A 21,563-nucleotide genomic window follows, 5' to 3' on the forward strand; every position below is an offset into this window, starting at 1 on the left:
TAGTTCGTTCTTGTTTTAACTCACTGGTTCCAGTTTCCTAATCACATAAGCACTGACGTTTCATTTATTTTTATGTGATTTTCAATTGCTTTGTGAAAATTGTAACTAATTTTGTTTCAGATATGAAAAATATTTTAAAATTCTGTTTACAAATAAAATATACTTTTAGCAAGCTTAGTACCAAAATGTTCCCTAGTTTTTTGTTATAGCTTACAAATTAAAAGCCAAAAATGTTTTCAGTTAAAAAAATTCCTTTTTAAAAAGAGTGATGAATTGAATATAGAAAATCTTTATGTTGTCTAATGTTCCTGTTTGCCAGTGTCAAGGGCATAAACTAGTGTTCAATAGATGTTGAAAAGGTGATTAAGTGTCCTGTCAGTTCACTTGTCCCTCTTGAGTTTAGTTTCATATCTGTTCATTAATACCACTGCTGTCCTCTCTGAATACTTTCTTTTTTTAATAATCCATGCCTCAGTAGACTTTGTCTCTAGTAGAATTGGGAAAGGGGTAAGCAATTCCATGTGGATATAGGATTGTAAGGACATCTACTCTTAAGTCTTATACACTGTTCCTTTTTTATGATCTAATGGTAACTGACCAACCTTATTCTATAAAAAGTAGTGACTTTCTTTTTAATTCTTTTGGGGGGGTGGGATGTGGGGTTTAGGTCCGGCAGTGGTTCCACCTCAGTATTATGGTGTTCCGTGGGGGGTGTATCCAGCCAATTTATTTCAGCAACAAGCTGCAGCTGCGGCAAACAACACAGCAAATCAACAAGCAGCATCACAAGCTCAGCCTGGACAGCAACAGGTATAGTATAGGCTTGCCTTCGTTAAATTAAAACTTTATAAAGAATCTTTGAAGTTGTGTGAGCCCCTTTCATTCAAGATCTGTGTTTTTTCTCTGTTTATTTTTCCCAGTGTGGTTAGCACAGTACCTATCATATAGTTGATACACAAGTATTATGGGATTTTTTTTCCCTCTAGTTGTAATTATATGAATTTGAATATTTGGTTGTATTCCACTTCTACATTTCCATTTTTGAAACTGTCCTGAAATCTCTTTAACAGTTTTTAAATTTTTCTTCCCTTCTTAAAGTGTACTCACAGTGTTTCTATTTAAGTGATTGTCAGTTCATTTTCTTCTGGGTATTGAAATTACTGTTTTAAATATTAACTTAATATATTTCTGACCAGAAAAAGGAGGTTACTGGGTACTTTGTGTTTAAGCAAGGAAAGAGGAAATATTTTCAGTAAAGGTTAGATTTAATTTCTTAAAACAGAAAATGTTTATCTTGAAATTTTTTTCCCGGTTTCTGCTTTCCTGAAGCTATTTTTGTAAGTAAATGTCAAAGAAAAATTCTGATAAAAATGCTAGAATTCTGGTAGTCAAATTTATCATACTTATACCAAAGAAGCAACTTAATGACAAGTACAGTGTTTGTTACTTGGCAGTTGAATTTTCTTTTTAAACTATGTTGATCTTCTGTTAAAGCTGTCCTTTGACTCAGTCCTTGGAGATTATGCCATAGCACCATTTAATATTCTTAAAATCTGTCTTCTTCGGCTAAATAAAAAAAATCACTTTGCCTAAACATTACCCATACTTGTGGCATGATGCTTGCTTACATGGTTGGACTTGAGATGACTCCCCCTTGTCCTGAACTGTTGAAGTATTTACCTTTATGAAATTAATGTGCATCATGGTTGTTTATTATCACTGCAAGAAGAGCTGTGTATTATGAAGGAGTAAAGTTTGACTATTCTTAAGAGTTTTTCACATTTTTTATGAAATCTTTGTTCCTATTTTCATGCTAAGATTTTACAATAAAAAGCAGCTTTTTGCTCACTTTATTAAAGCTTCTAAATCCTATAAACCTGGTTAAATTTGAAGTTTTCACTCTGTATCACAGTCTTGTAAGAGACTAATTGAGTCATCATATTTAATTTATAGTTTTCAGTCTTAGAAAATTACAAAATTTAAACTTTTTTCTTCATCTGAAATTTTGCCCTTCCCCCCAAATATCTCTCTCATTTTAATGCTACTTTGGTAAGTTAAAAAGCACAAATACTAGAAATAATTTTTTGTGAAGACCTAAAATCTCCATGTTGCTTAATAGATTATGTTCTTGAATTACATAATTTGTACTTTTTAATGGTAAACTGACATTGCTTTGAATGTAAATATGTTCAAAGAATACCCAAAGGCTATCTGCAATATAAAGTTGTCCAAGATAAATTAATTTGTTATTTTCTAATATTGTTTCTAAGGAAATCATTTGTCCTTTATAGGTTCTCCGTGCTGGAGCAGGTCAGCGCCCTCTTACTCCCAATCAGGGCCAGCAAGGGCAGCAAGCTGAGTCACTTGCAGCAGCAAATCCAACTTTGGCTTTTGGTCAGGGTCTTGCTACCGGCATGCCAGGTATATAGTTGGTTAATTGTGGAAATTTGGATAGATTTAAAAGGTTTAAAGTAGATTGTCATACCGAGGAGTGAGAAAAATCAACACGCCTTAAAATCTTAACACTGCAATAAATTATTTAGAACTCAGGTGCCAATAGGTGAAATCAGTATCTTTTGTGAGACTTAATGACAGGGATGACAAATGTGCATTAGAATTCTCAAAAACATTTTTTCTTAGTCTGTTTATAGTGTGAATCATAGCATCTTTCTAATGGAGTGTAGCCCAGAATTCTTAATGCAGTGCTTTAAGAAATAAAACCATTTGTTAGCATGTAAGACAAAACCTATTTGCCATTCCTGCCTTACAAGGTTAGTCATTTAATTAGTTAATGTTGAGAAATGTACAGCTAACATTTTCCACTTAGGACTTAGTTCAGCCTTATTTAGTACATTTATAGTATTTTAATCTATTGGTATTTAAAACCTAATGGCATCAGTATATAGTAAATTTTCTGCCCGTTGCGCAGTACAACTTTTAGAAAAGACCAGCAAAATACATTTTTTGTAAAGTTAAGTTGTGTGAAAATTACTACTTTAATAGTAGTGAAAGATGGAAGGTATTTTTCTTAAGCTAATAAAGTAGCACTTGTTACGTTTTTAAAGTGAAATTTAAAGGTTACGTTTGAATGTGTGTAGATAATACATCACCTCCTGTTCTATTCCTTCATATTTCTGCACTCCTAAAGACCCACTTTTAAGCATGCTGTTTTTTCACTTTTAGTATAAGAGTATTCCTTTAACCATGTAGAGTGCAGCTGACCCTTGAACAATCACCGATTTAAACTGTGTGGGTCCACTTGTACTTGAATCTTTTTCAATAAAGATGTACTATAGCTCTACATAGTCTGTGGTTGATTGAGTCCTGCAGGTGCAGAATAGTGGGTGTGTAGGTTTGACTGTAAAGTTACATGCAGATTTTTAGTTGCACAGAGGGTCAGTGCCCCTAATACCTGTGCTGTTCAAGAGTCAACTGTACTTATTAATGCAATACATGTTCCGGTTTCATTTAATTGTGCTGTAGATAAATTTTTTCTTCAGATCATGTAGGAGATATGTTTAATGCATTGGAGAACTTACATGATTGAGGGTTTTTTAACATGCTGCTAGGTATTTCTTTATATTGTTTTGAGGAATTCTGTATCAATTACATTCATTCTGTTCTCTCTGAAATTGTAAGGTCAGAATTTATTGACTTGTTTAACCTACTGAATGAAAAAGGATGTTAATACTGTCTCTGAAGTATAAATGATAGTAGAACAGGGCTATTCTTGTTATCTTCCCTTTTTTACCTCAGCTTTATCCTTGCTTTGTCCCAGAGCTACTGTCCCAGAGTTGCTGTAGATTAGAGACCTGGCAAAAGCAGCCCTTTGTGAAATGGACTGTGAAGCTGAAATTATAGGCCCATGGAGGGATGGAACAAAGCTAAAAAGAACTGAACTGGGAGTTTATCAAAGCCCCTGCTAAGACTATTCTGGGTCCCTCTTGAAGAGTAACAGAGTACCATAGTCCTGCCTTACTAGATTCTAAGTAGGACTGTGATTTAAGAGAATGCTTCTGGATTGTGTATATTTGCTACTCCCTTTTACTGTTGCTTATTTTTTTTAGACTTTTGATGCTGGTCCTATTATTTACTTCCTATAAATGCCTTTGCTCCTGTTCCTCAGGTTCAGCTCATGTTGTTGTTGACTTAAAAACATCAAGGTATTTTGCTATTAATTTTATCAACTTTGATTTCTCAAAATTTATTTTTATGTTCACTTCCATTCTATAAGAGAGCAATTTTTTTGCTTTTTTGTTTTGCTTTGTTCACCAGTGAACTCTATGTTGGTAATCCTAACAGTAAACCACATTTTACAGTATATTTGTCTATAAAGAATTGACTATCTTTGGAGTGACGAGAAGTTTAAAAGCAGGTAAAACTTTTAGGAAGAAATCAGGTCATTTTACCTAATCTTCTGAGCCACAACATTTAGTTCCTTTATGACTATAAATGTAAAAATCACTCTCATAAAAAGGGCTTTACTAGAATTAATATTGGTGTTCCCAAGTGACATGTTGATTGTGTATATCATTCTCTCACTATGAAACTTTTCTCTGTCTTCTGTACTTCATTCTGCCGGGACTATGTGAAATAATTCTCCTTTATTCAGATAGTTACATAGTTACAAAATTTTATGTGCTAATAGAGGAGCTTGCTTAAAAAAATTGATGTTTGTTTCTTCAGATCTCATAGAGTTCTTAGCTTTTCCACATTCTGTGTTTCACTTCTCACCCATTAAATCCCTATTCCTTGTAGTATGTTGATTATAGACTTTCAGTCCTTCTGCATGACTACATCGATTGTTTGTTAGTCTTATATTTTCAGTCATTCTCCCTCTGCCACCTCCTTTTCTATAACCACTATGATACTAGTCTGCCTCTTCATCCTAAAAACCTTTCTCTCTCGTGCTCCTCTCTTACTCTATTGATCCCTTTCAGAATTTATATTCTATCTCACACTGCTCCATGATTCTTTTTCAGTAGTTCTTATGTAACTCAGTGCCAGAATATGACTTCCTCTCCATCCTTATTTTTCTTCATTCTTCAATTCTTTGTTGTATGTCTAAGTTTCTGAAACTCCTCTCCCCTACATTTGTATGATATTTTACTCTCCTGGCTTTCTCATTGTTTTTTGTCAGTCTCCTTTTCCTCGGTGTATCAGTGAAACGTAAATGACAGTCTAGTTTAGTGACTAGATGCTTTTGGAGTCAGATCTGCCATATTACTCTACCACTTCATTGTGTGACCTTGACCAGTTTGCTTTCCTCTTTGAACCTCAGTTTCTGTATTGGAAAAATAGAGATGTTTTATATACCTTCTGTGGGAGAATCTTAACTGGTTTCACTTTTCACCTATTGTTCCTGTGCCAGTACACCAAGTGAGTTTACATCTGCATCTTGGCTTCTTTTCTGACCATGTAACACATTACTGCCTTTGTACAAAATATTACCATGTTTATGTTCCTGCTGTTCCTTAAACTGAAAATGTCCCAAAAATGAGCTCACTTCTCCCAGATTTGCTTCAGTTCAGTTCAGTTGCTCAGTCGTGTCCGACTCTTTGCGACCCCACGAATCGTAGCACGCCAGGCCTCCCTGTCCATCACCATCTCCCGGAGTTCACCCAAACTGATGTCCATCGAGTCGGTGATGCCATACAGCCATCTCATCCTCTGTCGTCCCCTTCTCCTCCTGCCCCCAATCCCTTCCAGCATCAGAGTCTTTTCCAATGACTCAACTCTTCTCATGAGGTAGCCAAAGTACTGGAGTTACAGCTTTAGCATCCTTCCTTCCAAAGAAATCCCAGGGCTGATCTCCTTCAGAATGGACTGGTTGGATCTCCTTGTAGTCCAGGGGACTCTCAAGAGTCTTCTGCAGTACCACAGTTCAAAAGCATCAATTCTTTGGCGCTCAGCCTTCTTCACAGTCCAACTCTCACATCCATACGTGACCACAGGAAAAACCATAGCAGATTTGCCTATCTTCCTATTTACCCTATTTCACCATTAACTTCCTTCTCTACTTTAGTTAGAAATTTTTTACTTCATCCTCAGAGTCATCTTTAAGTCTTAATTTTTTCTTTGCCCACTTTCAGTGACTTGGCAATTCTTGGTTATTCTATCTCATGTTCACTTCTTTTCATCTCTGCTATTCTTGTTCAGCCTCTCCTGGGTCCTCCTACTTACTCTGTAAGCCTCTAGTCTCTTCAGTTTATTTCTTTTTATTCTTTTGGTTACCTTTCAAAATTTCAGGTTAGTTTATACCATTCTGGTTGCTAGTGAAGTTACTCAGTTGTGTCCAACTCTTTGCGACCCCATGGACTTTAGCCCACCAGGCTCCTCCATCCATGGAATTTTCCAAGCAAGAGTACTGGAGTGGGTTGCCATTTCCTTCTCCATGGGATCTTCCCTACCTAGGGATGGAACCTGGTCTCCTGCATTGCAGGCAGACGCTTTACCATCTGAGCCACCAGAGAAGCCCCATTTCCATTAATCTAGCTCCAAACTACTTTTTAAACTCATCAACAGTGTCCTGGTTCTATACTTTAACGTACTAGACCACGGACTGTTCCACAAACATCCTTTTATGTTTTTAGCCCTAGCCAACATTTTTCCTTTAGAATACCTTTTTATAAATTTTAAGCAAAATTGGGATATATAGTTTTGCATTTTCCTTTTTAAAGCCTTGCTTTATACTTGTGATTAACTTTCCTTTTCATCTTTTAATATGATCCTTTTCATGAAGCCTTTCTGAAACTTTCCCAGTGCTTGTTCATGAATAATTATTCCTTTTGGGACTTCCCTAGTCGTCCAGTGATTTAAAACTCAGTGTTTCCAATGCAGGGGGCGTGGGTTCGACCCCTGGTTGGGGAACTAAAATTCTGCCTGCCATGTGGCATGGCCAAAAAAGGAACAAAATAGTAATCATTTCTGCTTTTGTCATTCTTGTGGCACATAACTTGCTCCTTTCTTTAGTACTTCTGTCTGCCTTGTGTTTCATTTAGCTATTTGTGATTTGTTAATTATTTTAGTATGTTTGGAGGTGGAAAGTGTCTTAAAATTAAAGTGAAAGAGTTATGTATTTCTCCCTAAGGGAAGTTATTTGATCACTGCAAATAAGTGGCATTTTAGGATTAAGAATATAGTACATTACCTTCTCTATGAATTGTGTAATTCTTGAGTGTGGGGAGTGTGTCTTTTTTAATCTCTTGTGTTTTATCAAGCTCTTTAAGTAACAAAGATAATATAATAGAAATTAGAAACTTTTGAACTGATTGATTATGAAAATGTTGCATGTTTAAACTTGTTTACTACACCTAAAAACAAAACATAGAGGAGTATATTGGCCTTTTCTTTTTAATTGAAGTACAGATGATTTACATGTTAGTTTCAGATGTACAGCAGAATGATTCAGTTATATGTGTATATTCCTTTTCAGATTCTTAAAGGCTATTACAAAATACTGAGTATAGCTTCTGTGCAACACAGTCAGTCCTTGTTAGTTATCTTTTTTGTATGTGGTATATATGTTAATCTAAAACTTCTCTGTTCCCTCCTTTCCCTTTTGTAACTGTAAGTTTGTTCTCTATGTCTGTGGATCTGTTTTTGTTTTGTACATAAATTCACTTGTATCTTTTTTTTTTTTTTTTAAGATTCCTTGTTTTTCTCTATCTGGCTTACTTCACTTAGTATGATAATCTCTAGGTCCATCCATGTTTCTGCAAATGGCTGGAGTATATAGGCTTGAATACATACATTAGAAAATAAGTTTCTATCTGGGAACCATAAAATGAAGAAAATAAATTCTAAGAATTATAGAAGGAAATGAAATAATAAAGATCGAAACTAATGTAGATGAAATAGATGACAAAAATAGAATAAAAAAGGTCAAGTTATCCCAAAAGTTGCTTCTTTAAAAAGACTAATAAAATTGATAAACCTCTTAGAGGTTCATTTAAAAAAAGATAAAAAGATAAGACATAAATAACCAATATCAGAAAAATTGAATAATCATAACAGGATATTAGAAATCAATCTCATGTTAGGAAATTGGAAATTGTAAACAAAATAGACAAATAATGAGAAAAATATTATCAAAAAGATTCAGTGATATATAAAAAGTCTAAAGTTCATTACTCTTAAGGCAATTGAGTAATCAAGAAGTCTTACAAGAAAATTCCAGGCTAACACAACTTTTTTGGTGAATGATACTAGGCGTTCAAGGAAGAAGTAGTTTTAAAATTTTTAAAACTGTAGAGAATAGAAAAAGACTGGTCTTCCCATGCCATTTTATGGTGCTAGCTTAATCTTGATATTAAAAAAAACCTATCAAACGTGCAGAAAAGGAAAATCGTAGGCTAATCAGACTTATGAACATGGATTTAGAAATCCTGAAATACTAGCAAACCAGATCTAGCAGTTATAAAGCAGGGTGACACATCATGAACAAGTTGGATTTTATCCCAAGAATGCAAGATGAGCATCAGTAACTCACACGGTATAATTTTCCACATTAAAAGATTAAAATAAGAGATACGAATCATAAGAATTTATCAGAAGATGCAGGAACATTATAATTTATATATTGACTTACAGATATGAATCAGAAGATTTAATATGCTGGGAAGTCAAAGAGAATGAAACAACCCACCCCACCTCCAAAGGATGGCAGACTTCCTATTTATACTCAGTATTTGAAAGTTTTCCATCTAGGATTGGGAAAAAGACAAGGAGTTCTGCTAACGATACTTCTCTTAAATGTTGTATTAAAGATCCTAGCCAGTGCTATATAACATGAGAGAAATTTGAATAAAATGAAAAAGCTCTGTAAAGAGAGAAATAATTGTCATTTGCAGAAAATATGATTATAGTAACTGAATCTGCAGATAAAATATTAGAATTAATATGTTTTTGCTAAGGTTGTCAGATGTAAAAATCAAGCATAAAATCTTTATTGTCAGCCAACAGCATTTTTTTTTTTTTTTGGTCAGGTTAGTTCACCACCAGGGATTGAACTAGGCCTACAGCAATGAAAACACAAGTAGACAGCCAGGGAACTCCCAACACTATAATGTTTTGAAATGTAAAGTTTGAAGATTATTTACAGTGGTAAGCACCTAGGAATAAGTCTTTAAAAATGTACAGTTTCTTTGGGAAAACAGCTTTGTTTAGACATTAAGTTCAGTTGAGTTCAGTCACCTAGTGGTGTCTTGACTCTTTGCGACCCCATGGACTGCAGCATGCTGGGCTTCCCTGTCCATCACCAACTCCTGGAGCTTCCATTGAGTTGGTGATGCCATCAGCCATCTATCTCATCCTCTGTTGTCAGTTCTTTGCATCAGGTGGCCAAAGTATTGGAGCTTCAGCTTCAGCATCAGTCCTTCCAATGAATATTCAGTACTGATTTCCTTTAGGATGGATTGGTTGGATCTCCTTGCAGTCCAAGGGACTCTCAAGAGTCTTCTCCAATACCACAGTTCAAAAGCATCGATTCTTTGGCGCTCAGCTTTCTTTATAGTCCAACTCTCATATCTATACATGACTACTGGAAAAACCATAGCTTTGACTAGATGGAGCTTTGTTGGCAAAGTAATATCTCTGCCTTTTAATATGCTATCTATGTTGGTCATAACTTGCGTTACAAGGAGCAAGCGTCTTTTAATTGCATGGTTGAAGTCACTATCTGCAGTGATTTTGGAGTCCAAAACAATAAAGTCTGTCACTATTTCCATTGTTTCCCCATCTGTTTGCCCTGAAATAATGGGACTGGATGCCATGATCTTAGTTTTCTGAATGTTGAGTTTTAAGCCAACTTTTTCACTCTCCTCTTTCACTTTCATCAAGAGGCTCTTTAGTTCCTCTTTACTTTCTGCCATAAGGGTGATATCATCTGTGTATCTGAGGTTATTGATATTTCTCCCGGCAGTCTTGATTCCAGTTTGTGTTTCTTCCAGGCCAGCATTTCACATGATGTACTCTGTTTATAAGTTAAATAAGCAGCGTGACAGTTTATAGTCTTAACATACTCTTTTCCCAGTTTGGAACCAGTCTGTTGTTCCATGTCCAGTTCTAACTGGTGTTTCTTGACCTCCATACAGATTTCTCAGGAGAAATTTCCCTTTCAGAGTTCTCCACAGTTTATTGTAATCCACACAGTCAAAGGCTTTGGTGTAGTCAGTAAAGCAGAAGTAGATGTTTTTCTGGAACTCTCTTGCTTTTTAGATGCTCTAACAGATGTTGGCAATTTGATCTCTGGTTCTTCTGCCTTTTCTAAATCCAGCTTGAATATCTGAATGTTCATGGTTCACATACTGTTGAAGCATGGCTTGGAGAATTTTGAGCATTACTTTGCTAGTGTGTGAAATGAGCACTGTTGTGGAGTAGTTTGAACATTGTTCGGCATTGCCCTTCTTTGGGACTGGAATGAAAACTGACATTTTCCAGTCCTGTGGTCACTTCTGAGATTTCCAAATTTGCTGGCATATTGAGTGCAGCACTTTCATAGCATCGTCTTTTTAGGATTTGAAATAGCTCAACTGGAATTCCATCACCTCCACTAGCTTTGTTCAAGGAGACCTAAATACCATTGGGCAACTCAATGTTTTAAACATTCCAGTTCTTCCGTTATTAACCTACAGTTTCAGTACATTTCCGATCAGAACTCAGTGGGTTCTTACTGTGGGCTTTTTTGACAGCTGATAGTAAAATTTAACGAAAATGCAGAGTCAAGATTAGCCACAATACTCTTATTAAAGGACAAAATGAGTAAAAGGACTTGGTCTATTCTGACTTGTACTCTAGAGTAAAATTCAGAAAACTAAGATGCAGTTGAATTACTGCACGGAGAGACAGTGACCCCAAAAATGAGATCCCAAAAGGACTGGACACCTGCCTAATTAATAGCAAAAAAAAAAAAACAGCAAAAAGCATAGGGAGGAAGAACTTGTTTTAGAAATAAGGTGAAATAAAGAAAATTGATTCTTTGAGCAACAAATTGTTCAAATTGGGATCCATGACTTACCCTGTGTTCATTAATCATTTACGTTTTAAATTTTAGGCCTGTGTGGGAAAGTGGAATTTTAAAGGTTATTAGAAGATAATATAGGGAAATTTTGTTATGAAAATAAAGGAAATAATAATTTGAACCCATTACTTCAAAAGTCACCAGAAAGAATGACAGGTCAGGCTAGGAATGGAAGAAGAAACTGTGGAACACTTGAATACATCATACATACATACATACATGTATAATTCTTTATAAATCAAAAAGAGAGCTTCCCTGGTGTCTCAGTGGTAAACAATCTGCCTGCCAGTGTAAGAGACACCGGTTCAATCCCTGATCCGGGAAGATCGCATATGCCACGGAGCGCTTCAACTCCGTGAACCACAGCTGTTGAACCTGTGTTGGAGAAACAGGGAGGCACAGCTATTGAGCCCTTGAGCTGCAACTACTGCCATAGAGCTCATGCTCCTCAACAGAAGCCACTGCAAAGAAAAACCCTCACACCACTAGAGAAAAGCCCTTGCAGCAACAAAGACCCAGTACAGCCAAAAATAAAATTATTTTACAGAGTAAATAAATTAAAATAAATCAATAACGAAATACAGCCAGTAGGAAAATGGGTGAGAGAAACTTTGAACAGTTGTTTTCCCAAAAGGAAATGCTGAGGCACAATTAGCATATGAAAAGACACCCAGCTTCCTTCTGAGAAAAGAAAGTCAAAACCACAACAAATGCTTCTGCCTGTCTTTCAGATTGGCCAGTTTTTTAAAGTCTGATAGTTTATCAAGTATTTTTAAAGTCATGGAGCAATGGGAACTCTTAATATCAAGGTGGTTACGTGTGTAAATTTGCACAACCACTTTGAAGGCAGTTTGGCATTACTACCAAAGTTTGAAAATACGCATACCCTTTAACTCAGGGTGTCAGCTGCTATACATCTTAGGTTAGAGAAATATGTACACATAATACACCACCATACACATATGAAAATGTGTATGCAGTACTGTTGGCAATGGCCCCAAACTGGGAACAGTGTAAATGTAGAAGGGATAAATTTATCATGGTGTTTGTTTAGTGAGGTGCTACACAACAGTGAAAATGGAAACAAAGTCTACATATAACAACATGGATGAATTATATGTAAAATTTTTTAAATAATTCAAAACAAATGATTGTTTAGAGAGAGACCGTTTATGGAAAGTAGGATGTTGTGTAACTGAATATCCCCTGGAGAAGTGGAGAAGGAAATAGCAACCCACTCCAGTATTCTTGCCTGGGAAATCCCATGGGCAGAGGAGCCTGGCGGGCTACAAGTCCACGGGGTCACAGAGAGTCGGACATCACTTAGTGATTAAACAACAAAGGAAAAGAGAAGATTGTGGTAGAGCAGGGACTTAGAAGAGGTGGGTGGGTGCCAGGCAGTTTTCTATTTCTATTCTTGACTTGCATGGAGGTTATACTTTTTTGTGTTGTAATCATTATAATGTACTTTTGATTTTTGCACTTTTTATGTTTTATTTCACAATAATAAATGTTTTAAACACTTAAGAGATATCATGCTCTGCTAAACAAGAACATTTTCTGGTTAAAAAAAAATTTATTCTCAGCCCCTTTTCTGTAGTTCCCCTCTGGTCCTTTTTACAGCAAAATTCAAAAGCATTTCTGTACTTGCTACAGTTCTTCTATGCTTTACTAAACTCACCACACTGACTATCATCCTTACCAGAATGACTTCCATATTGTTAAATTCATTAGTCTAGTTCTCTACTCTTAATGCCTTTTAGCAGCATTTTGCATTGTTAATCACTCAGTCTTCATTCAAATTCTTTTTTCTTTGGCCTCCAGGAGACCCCTGTGTTCCGATTTGGTTTATTTCTTCCTGGCTGTTTACTCTCAGTCTCTTCTTGGTTCCTCCTCTCTCCAGCCTCTTAATGTGAAGTACCCTGCAGGCCATAGGCCCTACCCTTTTATTTTCTTGGTGGTTGGATTATTTTTAGCAGCTAATACCATGCTTATATTGACCACTCCCTTATTTGTAAATCCAACCTGAACCTCTCTATGAAACTCCAGACTTGCATATTCTATATGACAGTTACAGTTGGATATCTAATAATCTTTTCAAATTATCATGTTCATTCTATGAGGAGAGGTCTTTGAAAATTATTACCAATTAGTTCTCCTGAGAGGAGAGGTCATTCCCTCCTAGATTTTGCCCTGTGCAGCCCTTCATTTGGCTGGTCCTCCTAATTCATATCCATTGTAATAAAGATGCAATTGTGAATCAGTTACTGCATTTTATTAAAACAGCCTTTACATGTGAAAGTTTTGGTCCTAGTTTAGAAAGTGGTGTTTAAATTTAAAAATAATCTGAGGTTGCTAGTACATTTTTGCAAGTGGTCCTCATACTTTTGAGCCTGAGTCTTTGTTACTATATAAGACAGCCCTTCTTAACCTGAGCCCTGGGAGAGTATAAACCTGTTGCCTTAAAGTATCCACTGTATGTATGTATGTATGTCTATATATATAGAGAGGTAGATATATAGAGATATAACTTCTCTCCCATGCATCTTGAGTGGTATTTGTTATTTTGGATCATCAAAGTCTGTGAAGAGAGAAACTACTCTTCCTATAGTTCTGAACAGTGCAGATTGTCACCTGCCTTGTGGTCAAGGCTGTAATATAACTAATGCCTATGTGATTTTTATTCAGACTCTAGCTTTTGAGACCCTTTGCAAATTGACTGTTAAACTTTATGATATTAAGTTACCTGTTTATATCCTGTTAAAGATTTTATCTTTAAAGGATTGCTTGCAAATGAAAATCTAAGGGAATACTATCAATGAGGCACTTGGTTTAGAAACTTACTAAAATTGCCTAATGAATCTTACAGTTTTCCCTCAGTTCCCTTAGTCTTTATCCATTCTCCTCTCAGGAGAACTAATTGGTGGTAATGTTTTCAAGCATCAGCCCTTGATTACTTACGGTTTCACAAGCAAAGACTGTATCTCATCATTCTGTGGTCCATAAGCAAGAGGCATCGCTGTCAGAATTTAGGGAAAACATTTATTTAGGCTTTGTTAGATTTTCTTTTATTTAGTAATACCTTCTCAGATGTGTTTGCTGTTTATATAGTAACTAATGGTTTTATATTCACAATAAAAATAGCTGTGTTTGCTGGTTGATTAAAAAAAACTGTGGGAGAAAGTAAATAACATGCTTTCTATATTAATGTTTTCATTGGTAAACATTTATTTTGCTATTATCTAGGCTATCAAGTACTAGCTCCAACTGCCTATTATGATCAGACTGGTGCCTTAGTGGTTGGCCCTGGAGCAAGAACTGGCCTTGGAGCTCCAGTTCGATTAATGGCTCCAACACCTGTTTTAATTAGTTCAGCAGCAGCACAAGCTGGTAAGTGTAACTGACATTTTTTGGCGTAATAATTTTCTGGTGGTGGTTGAGATATTTTAATAATAGAAAATGGTTTTCTGGGTAGTTTTAAGAAGTGTTTGAAATTTATTTTATAGCAGCAGCAGCAGCAGCTGGAGGAACTGCAAATAGTCTCACAGGCAGCACAAATGGTCTGTTCCGGCCAATTGGCACCCAGCCACCACCGCAGCAGCAGCAGCAGCAGCAGCCAAGCACTAATCTGCAGTCTAATTCATTTTATGGGAGCACTTCTCTGACTAATAGCTCCCAGAGCAGTTCTTTATTTTCTCACGGACCTGGCCAACCTGGAAGTACATCTCTTGGCTTTGGAAGCAGTAGCTCTTTGGGTGCTGCTATAGGTTCAGCCCTCAGTGGATTTGGTTCATCAGGTAAGTTTCCTTTTAAGATGAGTGTACTCTGCTAAGTGGACATGAGGTACATGTATTTGTTTTTAATATTAATATGAACAATAGCTAGTAGTGTAGAAAGGACAGGAATAAGACACTGGTTTATTGGTTTAATTTTGTAGACAGAAAGAAACCTTTTGCAGTGTTTATGAATGTTTAACCCGTTTCAAGCAGCCCATTCTTTACTCAAATATATTTTCCCCTGGCCTTAAGAATTATACTACTGTAATTTTTATTTTAGTAAGATTTGTTTGGGCTAATATATATTATGCTTGTTACTAGCTCTTCCCTTTACCCTATAATATTAATGTTTGAGGCAGTAAAAACTTTGCTATCTTAAGTTTCTGATATTTTAAAATAATAATTATCTGTGTGCTCATCAGATGATTTATTCTTATTAAATATTAATATTTATGGTCCCTATTTGGTATAATATATAAAAATAAAATATAATGAAATGTTCTAAACAGAAACCCCAACGATAAGGATGCCTGTCTTTATTTTAGGTTAAACAACTTAGCCTTTATCACTAAAAATACGTTTAAAAAGACTCCCCCACCTCATATCCTAGTTTTATACATAATACTTAAGAAATCCAAATTTTAAAGAGCTTCACAAAATAAATAATGTACCCATAGAAACTGATTTTGTAACTGAGAAAGAGCTGAAATTGAAGAGGCCCACCTTGACACCCTATTGACACATGTATTATCAGTCTCTGGTGTTTCCAGAGTGCTCAGGAAACATGAGGGGAAAAACAGCTTACTCTCATTCTCTTGGTATAATTGACAGCCTTTTCTTTATAAGGGACATTTATTCACACCTCAAGAAATGTTTTATTTCTCTGGTGTCCTTCAGTCCTAAAATCTGCTCGTCTGTTTTCCTACCACATGAAATTATATTCTTTTCTGGTGTGAAAAAATGGCCAAACTAACACATGCCAGTCATTACTAACTATTTTTGCCAGTTTTCTAAGAAAATATCTTAACTCTTTGAACATTTTTATTAGGGATGGTCCATCCAGAACACCTATTAACTTTCAGGTGCATAGTTCTTTTTTGATATAATGAGATCAAAAAGGAAATATCGTATTTGCCTAATAAAAAAATTGCCTAAAGAATGGGCATGGGAACTTCTCAGGAAGAATCTAGTGAACATAGAGACTATTCAGTCTTTTAATTTTCCTATTTGATTTGTTTCATTACTTTTGGAGCTTACTATTTTAATATGTAGCCCAGACACTCTCATAGACTCATTTTTTGTTTCTAACAGTTGGCAAGCAGTTGTCCCAGATAATCCTAGATTGCTAAAGAAAATCAAGAGAACAGATAACTTAAAAAAAAAAAAAAAAAAAACTTCTGTGGAAATAACTAGTTTCTGTAGATTTGTAGGCCCTAAATAATACAGGAAAAATAGAGAAAAAAATAAATATCCTGTTCCCTTTGTAATAATAAAATGTCACTGATAGTCTGGTATACTCCCAAATTCCCCTGTTTCTTTGTTTGTTAAGACCCTTCCTGCTGTATTCAGGAACTGATTAGTAATCAACATTTTGTTCTCTATAGTTGTCCCCAGCAGATGCCTCTGCCAAAAAATTATCATGTTCATTCTCCCTTATTTATGAGCATTGCTTTACTCCATTCTGATTTCCAGCTTGGGGTACCTCTGTTTTACCTTGCTTCAGAGGACATTAACGATTGCTGTCCCTAAATACCAGTAAAGAACCTATTGTCTCCCTCCTCTTGAACATTTTGTAAACATTCATTCAAGTGCTGTACTTATGTACCCTTCGAAATCTACCCATTACCGTTTCACATTATGGCAATCCATACCTATATGAAATCTGAAATATGCTTATATGCACATGTACATATACAGTACCATGTACACAGTCATTCTCTTACCCATATGGTGAAATTATTAATGCTTAACAGTGTTAAATACCCCGGTTTATAACTCAGATCGCCAGGAAGCTTAGCCCTCGTAATATAGAGATTAAATCACCATTTCTACGACCTGTTATTTAGAATGTTCTTTTACAGTTGAAAGTTCATGATTTAACATTTTATCCACAATTGATATTTGATTAGTGACTCCATTGTTGTTGTCTAGCTTCTTAAATATTTTAGGTATATTTTGTTTTATATTTTATAGTCATATTGTTGCAGATAGTTTAGGCAGATAGTAAAATTTAAGAAGCCAGCTTGTTGACGTTTAAAGTAAAGCTATTTCTGAATTACTTTCAAATGTTTTGCTTGGCTTTTCCTTTTTAGAGGAAAATGATATTGCATGTGTCAAAACTATGGTTTCTTTGATGATTTGCCAGGGGAATGATAGTGCTGCTCTCTCATTTCGAGGGCTTTTGTCTTTTTCCTTGTCAGTTAAATGTTTTCTGAAATAAATAGAAATTACAAATGTAGCCATGTTTTAGAAAAATCACTTTGACAGTGTCCTTTTAAATTAGCATAGTTAATATAGCATACATTGACAATTTTGCCAAAACCATTCTTACAGTACTATTTGTTGTATTAAAAATGTATATAGTTACTTAGTATTTCCCTATAATATATCTTAAAAAGTGAGAATTTCATTAAAACCTGATCAGTCCTTCAGAAACCGCATTCACTGGTTTAAAAGGTTGAATACTGTTTATTTAATATTTTGCTTAATACAGTAGTATGAGCCTGGTATTTTTCCTTTATAGGATTTTTGTTTTCGTAAAACCAGTGTAATTAAGTTTTCCGTCTGTATTAATAAGCTTACCTTGGTCTACCATCATGTGCTCTGCTTAATTTTTCTCTTTAATCTATACCCTTATGACCTATTTATAATTGACCTCTTAAAATTTTCTTTAAAAGAATTAACCATATTGGTCCGAATATAGAGCTTGTCCTTTAAAAACTTCACAGGTTAAAAAATGTAGTATGATATTATCTTGAATATGAAAGGATTTAGTTTAAAAGGCTTAGAGACAGTTTTTTAAAAAAAAAAGTGTACTTGAAAATACAGGCTATAAGTGAGATTTGAGAATTGGGAGTTTTGGACAACCCTTTTAAAAACACTTTGTAAAGAATTTGATTATCCAAATATATGTTGATTAATAGCCAGATCTCGGGTTGCGTAGCTACATGGTAATGTGAACCTACCATTCTTTTATGATTTTATAAAATATAAAGGGAAAAAAAGGACTAGAAAGTTAATAGTTGAATTGGGGATTAAGTGAAAAACTAAAAATTGTTATGTAGTACAGTAAGGGATATAATATCTTTACCTGAGTAAGCAGTTCACGAGGCCAGACTATCATCTTAAGAATGGAAGATCTCAAGGGGTAAGTGAATGCATGTCTTTGGTTGAAAACAGAGAGCTAGCAGTTAAAGTTTGGTTTTTCCATATGTATTTTGTAATTTAGCTGTTGAAAAATCAGGAGAATGTGTAGTGTGAAAAGTACTGAGGAGTAAGCTGCCACTGTATTTCACAGCTGATTAATATTCGGGCCAATATGGACTTGACTGTGGTTTAAACACAAGCTGGAATCCAAATCAAATGTGAATGGCAAGGGAAATGTATTAATATTCTGTTTATCAGTATAATCTTTTCTTGGCATTGGGTTGAAGTCTAAGAACTTGGTTCCAAAGGTTAGGATACTACCAAAATATAACCTTATTGGAATTTAATCTCTAGCATAGCAGACAACTTAAAATTTCAGGGTTTATAAATCATACCAGGGTATTAAAGCACAGTAATCATATGTGTCAGTGGTAAATATATGTGAAATAATGAACATATGACTGCTCTTAAATATTTGGTCATTTTCCTGGGGTGCATTTATACCCTTTTATGATTAATAAGTTAGTATATATAGTTATCACAGTATATATAGTTATCACAGTAATTATCTTCTGTTATGTTTCTAAAAATAATTATTGTGATCACTCTGTTATTTCCCAGCAAGAGTTGGGGATAGGTTTTATTCAGTTAACACTGTATGTAATTAGGGTTTTTTTTATTTCTTCTTCAGTTGGCAGTTCTGCAAGTAGTAGTGCCACAAGGAGAGAGTCTCTATCTACTAGCTCTGACTTGTACAAAAGATCTAGTAGCAGCCTAGCACCCATAGGGCAACCATTTTACAATAGTCTGGGATTTTCCTCCTCTCCAAGTCCAATAGGCATGCCTCTGCCAAGCCAAACTCCAGGACATTCACTTACGCCACCGCCATCACTTTCATCACATGGATCCTCATCCAGTTTGCATTTAGGTAAAAAAAAAACCAAAACCCTTTTTATTCGTATGTATACATGTAAGTGTGTTTGTGTGTATGTTTTATGATATGTGTAAAATATTTAATGTTGGATAAAACATGCCAAATTGCTTTTGCTTTTAGATATTATCCTTTTGAAAAAGTCTACTTTTGTGAAAATTCAAAGTGAGGGTCTGATATACAGTAAGGTAAAGACCCCTATTGTATTTTTTATTCTTTTTATGAAATACAGTGGTGTGTTTTTTCTCGTCTGTGCTTTTGATTTGTGTGTGTTTTAGTTCATCTGAAAAGTCAGTTATTTATATGTGATAGTGAAATAAATTTCACCATCAAAAGTTTGTGCACACCAAAAGCAAAATGTTAGTCACATAGTTATTGAACTTTAAATAATCTAGTTTAGTATGATGGTCTTTGCTTTGGCCTTTTACCAAAGGGTTATTTCAGGGTATATGAATTGAGTATGTTTGTGAGTTAGAGAATCTTACTATGTATGGGTTTGGTCCATGTACTTCTGTTACTTTTGAATATGTTGTTAAGAAAAAATGTTCTAGGCTTTTTGTACCCTTGTAGTTGAGACATTTAGAACTTTGGTTTATATCTGTATATTAAACTTGCCCCCAAACCAGGATTATTTGAATTGGTAGTTACCTTTTTCCTGCTCCAAAAAGTATTTAACCATGTAGTTAACAGGATATTTTGAGGGTTTTTTGGATGTCAGAGGCTGTGTATGAATCCCTGTCTCTTCAAAGTATTTTATTAAAATTAGGTTTTGGATATTTCTGATTCTAGTCATTTCAACTTAAAATTGAAGAGTTCTATTACTGATTTTTATATATGCTTGGAAAGATATTAATCAGCTTGTGAGTTAAAAAGTAATGCTTGCTTTTGTAAGCAAATATAAGTTAGTGATTATGTTTGAGCCCCTCCCCCAGTTATAAGGCTATAGCTGTTTTCTCCGAAAGCTCAGTAATGTAGTTAAGTGTCCATGTAACAAAGGAATCTTTAACAGTGATCATCCTTTTAGGTTTATGTTATTACAAAGTGGGCTAGATTTCTTTTTTAAAAAAGCTGATCCTCCACCCCAGTTCTGAGCCTTTGCTCTTTTGGAGATATTAACTATATGCAACCAATTAATTTATTTGACTGGGTTCCTCAGACCTGCTACAAGCACTGTTTGTGTAAACTTAACCAGTTTTTAGTCTTCCGCCTTCCTTTATTTATCTTTTCTCAGTCATAGGAACTGTTCAGTCCTTGATATTTATTATTTCTATTCAGACCCACCCCTACTATTCCCATTTAAAACATGCCTTTGAGACTTTGAAATTGATACCAAAATTTGGAGCAAAACATACCTAAAAATAGACATTTCATAATAGTTTTGTGTTTTATTCGTTAAGATTATATTTGTCATGTCCTGTCATTTTTTTCATAGGTAAGTTTCAGATCAGGTTTCTGTCAACTGTTAACTGCTTATGTTGTGCTTTAGTGCCTGTGTAAATGGCATTATTATTCTACATAACTTGCTTAGAAAATGGATTATAATGACCTTTTAGATGTCTCTAGTTAAACCACAATCTAGATTTTTTTGACTCTAAAAGAATCCAGGCATATAAATGCTTATGGAATGAATTCTAGTCAGTTATGAGAAATAATCCTGTGGGCCAGGAGTTCTACATTGTACTCTGATACTTTTGTACCCACAGTATAAGCTTAACTACTTAGGTTAGCTTCACCTTGAAATCTGGTATTTTAATATACCTCTAATTGAAATTGTCTGTAGATTATTTTCTTTTGAGATTCCCTAGTTTCTTTTAGCTTTAGTCATATTATAACTAGCAACCTTGTTTGGTAACAAGGAATAGACCCTGCCAAGTTGAAATAATTCAGTAGATTTCATAAATTTGCTCTTCACATAGTATTTATGAAAATAATCTGTCCTTCACTTTCATATCATTGACTCATGATGCAAGAATTACATGCTCTCTGGTCTAAAAAATACATTTTAATTGTGTGTTCCTAAAGTGGATTATGCCATAAATTAGGCTATCAAGGCTACTGATTTATAAAATACCTAAGGAAATGAATTTGCATAGCCATTTAAAAAATAATCTTACTGTGGTCACACATTAAGAATATAATACTATAAAATAGAGATAAATTTTCCATTTCATTAAAATTGACTGGAGTTATTTAGTTCCAGTTGATTTTCTTATGAGATGTTAAGACGTAACCATTATAGTTATTGGTATGTCTAGATATCTACAGTCTTAAAATACTGGATGAAACGTCTTTTTTCTTTTTTTTTAAGCCATGTATCCTATGCCTTTGCTCATGCTAGCTACTTGATTCACAGAAAAAGCTAATAACAACATTGTGTGCTTCTGGTTTTCCAGGAGATGTTTCATTTTTTAAAAATAGTTGTAATTTCATCAAGATAAATATTTTTAGTAGGATGACTAGTAGTCACTTT

At 34.8% G+C, this 21,563-nt stretch overlaps 1 protein-coding gene across 5 annotated transcripts in view; it reads left to right on the forward strand.

The window, feature by feature from the left end:
• The window catches only part of PUM2 (pumilio RNA binding family member 2), a 122,095-nt gene that overhangs the window by 69,741 nt on the left and 30,791 nt on the right, over positions 1–21,563 (forward strand). For 3 of the 5 annotated variants that reach the window (XM_040224987.1, XM_040224989.1, XM_040224988.1), the window contains 5 exons: positions 668–810; positions 2,292–2,421; positions 14,267–14,410; positions 14,527–14,817; positions 18,854–19,090. In XM_040224987.1, the coding sequence (XP_040080921.1) occupies positions 668–810; positions 2,292–2,421; positions 14,267–14,410; positions 14,527–14,817; positions 18,854–19,090 (945 nt within the window). The remainder of the gene's footprint in view (positions 1–667; positions 811–2,291; positions 2,422–14,266; positions 14,411–14,526; positions 14,818–18,853; positions 19,091–21,563) is intronic. The other 2 variants (XM_040224990.1, XM_040224991.1) reach the window with 1 other exon arrangement.

Source organism: Oryx dammah, unplaced genomic scaffold (assembly GCF_014754425.2).
Source record: "Oryx dammah isolate SB20612 unplaced genomic scaffold, SCBI_Odam_1.1 HiC_scaffold_25, whole genome shotgun sequence".
NCBI lineage: Eukaryota > Metazoa > Chordata > Mammalia > Artiodactyla > Bovidae > Oryx > Oryx dammah.